Source organism: Ursus maritimus, unplaced genomic scaffold, assembly GCF_017311325.1.
Source record: "Ursus maritimus isolate PB19 unplaced genomic scaffold, ASM1731132v1 scaffold_7, whole genome shotgun sequence".
NCBI classification, from domain to species: Eukaryota; Metazoa; Chordata; class Mammalia; order Carnivora; family Ursidae; genus Ursus; species Ursus maritimus.
This window is the reverse complement of record NW_024426885.1, coordinates 26,024,562-26,034,597: the sequence shown is the minus strand read 5'-3', so window position 1 is coordinate 26,034,597 and position 10,036 is coordinate 26,024,562. Positions and strand designations below refer to the sequence as shown.

Here is a 10,036-nt window from a genome sequence, read left to right as displayed (position 1 = left end):
TGTAGTACTTATAAAAATTTGCCTTTATCTATTTTCCTGTTGTCCAATCACCATTTCACCCCCTAAAATGCAAACTCCATAAGGGCAGAAACGGCCTTGGCTATCTCATTCACTACAGTGTCCCCAGGGCCTAGAATAGTTCCTGGCAAATAACAGGCCCTCAAGAAATTTGTTGGATGGACTTTTAATAGCCAAAAACTGGAAAGAATCCAAATGCTCTAGAATATTGGGTGGCTGTTGAAGCATGAGGTAGCTCCACGTGCACTGGCATGGAATGATGTCCAAAATATACTTACAGCAAAATGTAACAGGTAAAACAGTGTAATTCCTTTTATGTAATTAATATTATGTGCACAGAAAAAAGAAAAAATAATAGCTCAGACCCTACTAATCGTTTGGGGATAAAGATATTAAAAAGACTTTAACTTCCAAAAAAAAAAAGGCTTTAACTTCCTATTTTATATATTTCTGTGTAGCAAACTATATTTTTTATTTTTTAAAGAGTTATTTATTTGAGAGCACGCACAAGTGGGGGGAGGGGCAGAGAGAGGGGGAGAGAAAGGGAGAGAAGCAGACTCCCTGCTGAGCATGGACAGATCTCAGGATCACTGCGCTGAAATCAAGAGTAGGACGCTCAACCGACTGAGCCACCCTGGCGCCCCCAACAAACTATTTTTTAAAAAACAAACACTAACATTAGATTATTTAGTACATGACAGGCACTGTGATAAACATTTTGTGTGCAGCATTTCACAGAATCTTCTCAATAACTTCATGAGATAGAGGTCCTAAATCTATGACCCCCATTTGCAATGAAGAAATTGATTCAGGGACATTAAGCAATTTAGCTAAGGTCACATAGCAGACCCATCACACTACACCACCTCCCTGTGGTTTTATAATTAAAAAAAAAAAAAAAAAAGGAAAGGAGAGGAAAATAAGATGAAACTAGGGGTGACCATTCAGGATCCAGGCTTTACACAAAAGATGCTACGCAAACTTGGCTCTGAGCTCCCTAGAAGCCAGGGCAAAAAGAAAAATATGATCAGCTATGAGATCCTTGGTGCTTCCAAGATAAAAGTAAACCACTCATCAGGAGAAAAAGTCTTCCTAAGTGGTGCAGCTTGAAAGCCCTTCCATGAGGTTCATAAATACAGAAGTACTCAGTCGAGTGGTGTAGGGCTTCAATAACATACCTGCATACCCAGGCAGCTGTTGGCCAACCAACATATGAAAATTCAGTAAAAGCAATTCCACAAGCAACCTCATTTGTACAGCCTGGGCATCAAATTTGGAGTCCTGCCAGACCTAGAGTTAAAATTGGATGTGTGGCCTAACCCTCCAGCAAACTCCCGGCATTCCGCGAAATTCGGCCTGTTAAGAATCAGGAGACAAGAAGTGCCATTCATCTTAAATTTCAGCCCTAGTGAATTTTCCCGGTAGGCTGCGATGATTTTATGCTTCTTTTACAGATGAAGAAACTGAGGCTCAGAAAGCCTAGTTACACGACTAGAAAATGTCAATGGCAGCCCTAAATCTACGTCTTAGGCATTCCTTCCTCAGCCACGCCTACCGCCCGCGTTTCAACAAAAGAGCTTCCGCCCGCCGACTCTCTCTCCGCGGGTGGTGGGCCGGGGAACGCGGTAGGCCGCGGGGCCTAGGAAGCCTATGGTCCTGCACTCTGGAGAAGAGCTGCTGAAGCAGAGAGCTCGGCCCAGCAGGTGAGGACGCACACTGGCTCTTCCCGAGGCAGGGGAGTAAGGCTCACATTACAGAGATGAGGAACACCCCCACCCACACCAAACAGAAAAGCGATCTCGCAGCATACACTTGAGTTCACTCATTTATTTACTTTTCACTACAACCTGCGGATAGGTGGGCCCTCAGCTTGGGGAACAACTTGGGCAATTCGGGGAGCTCTGTTAGACGGAGGAGAGGAAAAAGGGAAAGTGGGGGCTTGGTGCAGGGCAGGCTTCTAACATGGGAAAGAGGAGGGAGAGAGGAAACAAAGGGTCCACGCCCTTCTTCCGCCCCACACCTAGGTTTCCCAAGTCCGAGTGGAAGGGAAGAGAAACAGGACATCCACCCCAAGATGTTCTTGATCTTTTCTCGCCCTTCCCCCGCTATCCAGCAATAACGCGAGAGAAATCAGGGAAGTGCAGCAGGTGGGCGGCGTGCAGGCTTGGTAAAAAAAAAAAAAAAAAAGCAAAAAGCGAGGTGACAGGTGCACCCTGCGCCGGCGCACCGCGGAGGTCTCCCTCGTAGCGGGCCGAAGGCGGCGGGCGCAGGGGAGGAGAGCCGCGCGCGTGCTCACCGGGCCGGCCGCCGGGCCCTGCGGTGTCCTCAGCTCCGGCGGTTCCTCTTCCGCCGGCGGCCACGCTCCGCCGCTTCCGCGGCCGGGCTACTGTCGCCGCTATCGCTGCTGGCGGGCGGCCGCAGCACGCGCCTCTGCACACGGTACTCGGGCTCGGGGACGCGCGGCGCGGCCTGAAGCAGAAACTGGCCGCCGCGGTAGGTGACGCGCACGTCGGTGCGCGGGTACGTGCCGTACACACGCCGCAGCTCCCGGCGCACCACTTCCGGCAGCTCGAGGCGAGGGCCCAGCGCGCGCTCCACGCGGCCCCAGCGCAGCTCTGCCTGCAGGCTGCCGCCCTCGGGCCATAGCGCCCCGCGCTGGGAAGCCACCGACCCCTCCGCCGCGGGTCCTAGTAGCGATGGCCCCAGGTAGCCGGGCGCGGGGAAAGGCAGGAGCAGGGCTGCGGCGTAGGCCTGCGGGAATGCCCACGAGGGCGGCCCGGCCGCCAGGGGCGCGCCTGGGCCGTGGAAGCAGTGGTACTCCCGCAGAGCCGGCCACTCGTCTGCTGTCAGCCTCGGGGACCGGCTGCAGAAGCTGTGGGCGTGGATGGGGGGCAGCAGCAGAGGGCCGGGCAGGTAGGTGTAGGTGAGGGGCTGCAGCGGAGGCCAGACGCCCTCCCCGGATGCCAGGCAGCTGTACGAGTACATGGTCTGACGCTCAGGCGGCGGGCATTTTTACCGGGGCCTGGTCCACACCTGCGGTGGGGGTGTGTGTGGATACCCTTTGTTTTATCTCCACCACCCATCCCTGGGTCTTGGTAACCCAGGGCTCTGGTTCACAGCAGGAGCCCATATGCAGCACCTGATGGTTTGGGGGAACTCTTCCTAGGGCGTTCAGCTTCCATCTCACCTCTTGTCCCAGGACTGGGCGGAACCCCAGGCTCTCAGTAGGCAGTAAGGATCCAAGGCCTTTTCAAACCTTCAGTGGTGAAGTGTTCTTCCCAGGAGCTGTTCCCCAGCGTATGGGGGAGCCGGAGAGGTCCAGAGCAGGCTCCTCTCCACCACTTTTTAGTGGCTCTGCTCCCCTCCATGCCCTGCCTTAGCCACACCTCCTGGTTTCCAAGCAAAGGGAAACACATTTGGCTGGCCAGAAGCCAGCCAGCCTGTATCTACACTGGGTGAACCTGCTGGTCGTAGCTGCCTGCCCCAGACAGTGAGGCCTGTACTCAGGGATGCCCTCACCCCTACATCACTGAGGATATCTTGGTGCCCTTTCCAATCAGTTAGCCACCTGTTCCCCACACCCCATCCTCCCAGCCCTTCCAAATGGGTTGAGTTATCCTAACATTTGAGTGAAGCTCCTACACCAGGCACTGAATCAAGTTGTTTATGAGCATCTAACTTTAATTTTACATCAACCCTAGGAAGGAGGTACTGATATTTTCCCCACTTTATGTAGGAGGAAGCTCCTTGCCTTAGATTTGGTACACAGTAAATGTATTCTATGACTAGGAAACACTCACAGTGTTGTAGGCTTATGTAGGTTTAAGTATCTTGCCCAAACTCACGCAGTTAGTTATGGTAAGAGCAAAATTCAACCTCATGTCTGTCTCAAGTCTCATGACTGCTAATTAGCTTTATAGCCAATCCATGTTGGGACTTCTTTCACGCTCTCAATCCTCCCTTCTAGAATGTTACATAAGAACTTAATAGCCATGTGAAGAACATGTTGATACCATTTTCGTTTAACTGATAAGGAACCAGAGGCTCAGAGAAGTTAGGCCACTTTCGCAGGTTTACACAGTCTAGGTAGCACAGTGGGATTTGACCCAGTTCAACTAAGGCCAAAGCCCAGAAGCTACTTGGTGAAGCCAGAAAGATTGCTTCATCCAGATGGTGTGAAGCCCTATCTAAGGTCCAGTTCCCTCTGGCTGTAAGCCACAGCCCTCCACCTCTCTCTTCCCCAGTGGGGTGGATGGTAGTTGCTGGATGCTTAAAGCTGATACCCTCTCCCAGCTGCTGGGCCATCATACTTTCCTTCTTCCTCTTCTCTTGAGTCAAGCAGCATCACCAGTAACCCCTACAGGTTCTCCTCAGTTCTCAGCATCCCTGAAAGATCAGTTACCCTCTGGAAAGTTCTGCACTCACCCTGATGATGTCACGCTTTTATATTCCTGACTGAGCTGCTCTCCCAAGTCTTGGGCCGTTGGCCTGGTGAAGATAGCTACTGGAACTGGGTATCTACCTAACACTCCCTATGCCAGAGCTCCAAGAAGGGAGCCTCACCCCCTGCACTCTAGGAACTGGTCCCAGGACACAGTGGTCTTTGTTGGGAGAGGCCTCCACCGCCAAGGTGACCACAACCTAGTCCCTGCAAACCTTTGAATATGTTATGTTACATGGCAAGGGGGAATTAAGGATGTTAATTAGATGTCCTTAAAATGAGATTATCCTGGATTATCCAGATAGATCCAGTGTAATCACAGGGGGCCTTAAATGTGGAAGAGGGAGGCAGAAGAGTCAGAGTGATGTTATCTGAGAGCGAACCAACTGTTGCTGACTGAAGATGAAAGGGGATTATGAGCTAGGGAATGCAGGCAGCCTTTGGAAGCTGAAAAAGGCAAGGAAATGAATTCTTCCCTCAAGCCTCCGGAAAGGAACACAGTTTTTTTTTTTTTTTTAAAGGTTTTATTTATTTATTCATTCGACAGAGATAGAGACAGCCAGTGAGAGAGGGAACACAAGCAGGGGGAGTGGGAGAGGAAGAAGCAGGCTCATAGCAGAGGAGCCTGATGTGGGGCTCGATCCCACAATGCCGGGATCACGCCCTGAGCCGAAGGCAGACGCTTAACCGCTATGCCACCCAGGCGCCCCAGGAACACAGTTCTGTCAGCACCTTGATTTTAGTTAATGAGTCAGACTTCTAACCTCTAAGATAAATTTGTATTGTTCTAAGCCACTAAAATTTTGGTAATTTGTTATAGTGCCAATAGGAAATTAATATACCTCCCCATTCCTATTTATAACTTTGCCCTCTCCCAACTTCAGCACTTGAGGAATGTCCCAAGACTACCTATAGACTGACCTCATCCAGGCCTGGAGCTCAATCATGGGCCCTGTGGGACTGGCCCCTTTCTCCACCTGCTCCCACATAGGGATCTGGTCACACCTGGGTGGGAGGTGGGGAGAGTACAAGACCAAGCTCAGGTTGGAGGCTGGGAGGGTAGGAAGCCTGTATTTTAATAATCGGTCCCTACATGCTTGCTGAAGATCTCTGCTGGTCTGGGGGTGGTTCAGGTGAAATAGGAAAAATAAGGACCAAACTATGAGTTTCTCAACATTAATTCTGACTCCAGTAACAGCTTCTAGATTTTTGGGATCCCATACCTTATTTACTCAATAAAGTGATTCTGGGGGAGTTGGCTCTATTCTGTCCTTAAAGTTAGGGGTGATGTATGGCTAGATCAATTGCATGGCCGTCCCTCGCCATAAGGATTGGTTGAGGGTAGCCAGGTGACTCAATTGATCAGTGGGAGCCAGGCCCAGGGCTTTGTTCTCTTGGGGTGGAGGAAGTGCTGTCTTTCCCCTGGACAAAAATCTGAAAGAATGCAGTCTGGGTGGAGAGGTGAAGGCCTTTCTGAGCATGGAGCCACAGAAGAAGTGGAACCAAGGGACAGAAAGAAATTAAGTCCCAATGACATCATTTGAATCCTGGACTTTAAAGTTACGTGAGCCAATAAATTCCTTTTTCCCCCCTCTAGTTTTGCTGTGATATAATTGACATACACTACTGTACAGGTTTAAAGTATACAGCAAAGGATTTGACTTTTGTATATTGTGAAATGATTACCATATTAAGTTTATTTAATACCCATCATCTTATAAATAAAAACAATTTTTTCCCAATGTGATGAGAACTCTTAGGATGTACTCTCTTAACAACTTTTCTATATACCGTGTAGCATACAGCAGTGCTTATAATCATCGTGTACATTACATACCTTGTACTTCTGGAACTTTACCTTTTGACTACCTTCCTCCAGTGCCTCCTCCTCCTACCCCCCAATAAATTCCTTTCTTGCTTAATCTGGTTTGAGCGGAGTCTTTTTTGTTTTCACACACCAGTTGTTTACTTCATATAAATTTAACTACAGAAGACAATGAAATAGACTTATTTTTAATTACAAAGCACCATCACCTAAGTCCTTAGAAAATTAAGTTTGGGTTATTACACTGTGGAGTGGAGTCGTCTGTTGTTTGTATCACCAATACATCCTGAGTGTTTTCCCCAGCACTTTATGAAAATTTTCAAAAGAAGCAACCTACGTAGTTTTTGATCTGTGAACCCCATGATCGGGGCTCTCCTATTGGCAAAGTAGAGGATAGTTTGGTGAGAGAGAGGCTGGAAGCTAGTCTTGGTTTGTTTTTGTTTTTTGTTTGTTTGTTTGTTTTGGAAGCTAGTCTTGGAGGAGGTTCTCACACTAGCCCAGGAAAACTGACAACCAAAACAGAAGCTGGGGATGGAAAGGAGATGGGAGCGGATTGACCTAGAGTTGACCCCATGTAACTGCTGGGGAGGAGAGGGTAGAATAGAGGTGGATGCACGTGTTTTTGGCTTAGTTGCCTGGGTGGGTAGTCAAGGCAAGCCTGGAGAATTAAAAAAAAAAAACAAAAAACAAAAAAAAACCAACACCCTCGTGGGAGATTAGAAGTTGAGGAAATGGTGTGGTCAGGGAGTTCATTTGTGGCTTTATATTCAGGCTGGAGATGGGAGGTGGGGTAGTCATGAAGGGAAAAGTAGTAGGTGAAGGACTCGAACAGCTGCTACTTGGCCCGCACCTCACTGTATCATCATGGCTGCCAATTTGTTGGGTTCCACTTACACATTTTGAAGGCAGCAATCTTCTGTTTGAAGTCCTTATTACCGCAGCTGGCAAGTTAGAGTGAATAAATGAAAAGAGCTTTGAAAATGGAAACTTGGGGGGGGGGGCGCCTGGGTGGCTCAGTTGGTAGCATCTGCCTTTGGCTCAGGTCATGATCCTGGAGTCCCAGGATGGAGCCCGTGTCCAGCTCCGGGGAGTCTGCTGCTCCCTCTCCCTCTGCTACTCTCCACCCCCCCACCACCACTCATGCTGTCTCTCTCACTCACTCTCTCAAATAAATAAAATCTTAAAAAAAGAAAAAAGAAAAGGAAAGGGAAACTTGGGGGACCTGGCCTCCGATTTTAGAAAGCCCCTGGGAAAAAAGTGCCTCAGTGAAGGGGACTGAGGAGGGGTTGTTAGGTAGGAGGAGAACATGATGGAACCTAGATCAGAGAGGTCAGAAGCCAAGGGAGGAGAGAATTTCAAGGAGAGAGACTGTTTATGTATCTATTTGTCTCACAATCCAGGGACTCTGATATGACTCAAGAAGTCAGGCAGATGATATGATCCCTTAGTTGCATCCTATGCCCCTTCCTAGATAGCTCTGTGGTTGGCAACCAGGAAGGGAAATTGGAGATAGTCACAAGGCCCAGTGTTGGTGCTGACACAAGAGGTTAACTGGTGACATTGTCTATAAAATTAGAGGGATGAGGGGGCACCTGGGTGGCTTAGTCGGTTGAGCGTCTGCCTTTGGCTCAGGTCATGATCCTGGGGTCCTTGGGATTGAGCCCCGCTTTGGACTCCATGCCCGATGGGGAGCTGCTTCTCCCTCTCCCTCTGCTGCTCCCCCTGCTTGTGCTCTATCAAATAAATAAATAAATAAAATCTTTAAAAAAAGAAAAAAAATCAGAGGGATGAAGAGCCTCAGTGTAACCATGAGACATTAAGTCCAACATAGGGGCAACGTTTTTCCAATGGGTCACATTCATTTCTGGACAGTCCTTGGCAGCCCTTTCCCTACCCCTGTTCTCCCACTGGACTGGAGGGCTAAGTAAAGAGTCAGGGTTGCTTTGCAACAAAGGCACATGCTGGTCAGAGATGGGAAGGCAGGGGAACTCCTTTAGTCAATTTATGGAGGCCCTAATATGCCAGACACCATGCCGAATGCTGGGTTTCCAGCCCTGTATTCTCAGCCAGGAAAACAGATGGAAGCAAGGGGTTCGGATGAGGGAATAATAGTCACCTTCATTTTAGTCATGAGGGCTTTCTGAGCAGGACGGCTTCCAGAAATTGGTTGAAGTCTAGAAGAGAAATGATGTGTGTGGCTTTGGGGGAACATAGGAGGTGGAAGAGGGTCTGAAGGGGCAGGATTGGGGAGAAATGAGATTGGTGAGAGGTAGATGCTGGGAGCAAAGTTCATGGGACTGCTGGGGTTCCACAGGAACTGGTCGGACAGACTCTAACCGCTGCATACCAGGGCTCTAGTGTTGGACCATTTGCTGTGGTTGTCAGGCAGGAGGAAGAGGATGATTTTCCTGTTGACAACCATCAACAAAGGCATAATGGCCAAAGCCTGGCAAAATTCTTACACTCACATTTCTCACTTAATGCCTACAAAATCCCTCTAAGGCATAAAACAGAGCCTTACAAAAGTAGTATCCCTTAACAAAGAAGTGGAGCTAGGGAACTGGGCCCCAGGTCCCCCAGAAGCTAAAGCCCATGCTCATTGCCCCATACCCCAGGGTAGGAAAACAGTAGGTCTGAAGTGTGTGCTGTTTGATTGCTTGGAAAACTAACCAGGCTTCTAGGCCTATTGTGAAAAGACATAGGACATCCTCACCAGACTGGACTGAGCAAAACAAAACTTGACTTTGAGGGCCTGGACAGGGTAGGAAGAGGAAAGACTCTGTTCTGAGGGTCAGGAGAGCTGGGTTCCAGCTAGTCTGGGCTTCTTACTTGTAGGAAAGTCATTGAATCTCTCTGAACCTCTTTCTGTATCTGTAAAATGGGGATAATAGCACCTGCCTCCCAGGGGTGATGTGAGGAGTCAACAAGATAATGCATGCACAGTGCTTAACACAGTTCAGGGCACATAGAGAGAGCTCAGTACTCCTTTTATTTCATTATTCTTATTTTTAATTCGAGGAGGTTTGGCTGCATGGTAGCTCTTTCAGGGCCTGGAGCCTTGGCTTGAGCCCTGGTGCCCAACATTAAGCTGGGGCTGTCCACTCTTGAGGGGCTCACAATCCAGCATCAGGGAGTCCCATCTTGTGCTACTGTCATCTCGTCATCCGCCTAGCTGTGCGTCTAGTCAGACCACATGGCTCGTAAGAAGGTGCTGTGTACTCTCTTCATTTTGCGAATTAATACTAAGGAAGGACCGGGAGAGGGAGGGGAGCGCTCAGAAAAGCCTTATTGATTTGAACTGAAATTGACTTTAAGCAACTATCGAGGTGAAAGAAGGGGTGAACTGTCAGGAATCCAGGCCACCTCCTCTCTTCTTACCAGCGTCCACGTTTTCTTTTCGGTCCCTAAGGGCATGCGCCCGTGACAAATATGGCTCCGGCAGCCTCGGGCGCGGGCACCTGCCGGGGCGCGGTCCCGGGAGCCGCGCGGAGCCAATCGCCGGCTGGGGGCGGAGGGAGAGGCTGGGGAAGCCGCCGGCGGGGCGCGCGCAGGCGCACTGGCTCGCACCTGGCTCCGGGCAGCCGCAGGATTAGGCTTCGCCTGCCACGATTGCGGTGAGGGGCTGGCCCGCGGTCCGGGCGCGGGGGCAGGAGCGGGCCGGACTGGGGGCCACTCAGACACAAAGGACGGACCGGGGGGGGGGGGACAGGAATGCTGTCTGCTATGGGAATCCTGGGGGCTGTCTGCGGGGG

The 10,036-nt window shown here is 49.9% G+C and overlaps 2 protein-coding genes across 5 annotated transcripts in view; one reads left to right on the top strand and one right to left on the bottom strand.

The window, feature by feature from the left end:
• The first annotated feature begins 671 nt into the window (after positions 1-671).
• The window catches only part of MFSD13A (major facilitator superfamily domain containing 13A), a 21,018-nt gene continuing 11,653 nt past the window's right edge, over positions 672-10,036 (top strand). The window contains exon 1 of one of the 4 annotated variants that reach the window (XM_040624004.1): positions 672-1,721. In XM_040624004.1, the coding sequence (XP_040479938.1) occupies positions 1,669-1,721 (53 nt within the window). In that variant the 5' untranslated portion in view covers positions 672-1,668. Of the gene's footprint in view, positions 1,722-9,829; positions 9,899-10,036 lie in introns of those variants that run through there. The other 3 variants (XM_040624005.1, XM_040624006.1, XM_040624007.1) reach the window with 3 other exon arrangements.
• On the bottom strand, positions 2,344-4,013 carry CUNH10orf95 (chromosome unknown C10orf95 homolog). Its single transcript, XM_040624009.1, has one exon. The coding sequence runs from the start codon at positions 3,001-3,003 to the stop codon at positions 2,344-2,346; it is 660 nt and encodes a 219-aa protein (XP_040479943.1). The 5' UTR covers positions 3,004-4,013.

What these genes read in the sequence shown, in the direction of transcription:
- CUNH10orf95 (XM_040624009.1), bottom strand. Translation starts at nt 3,003, where the DNA reads ATGTACTCGTACAGCTGCCTGGCATCCGGGGAGGGCGTCTGGCCTCCG.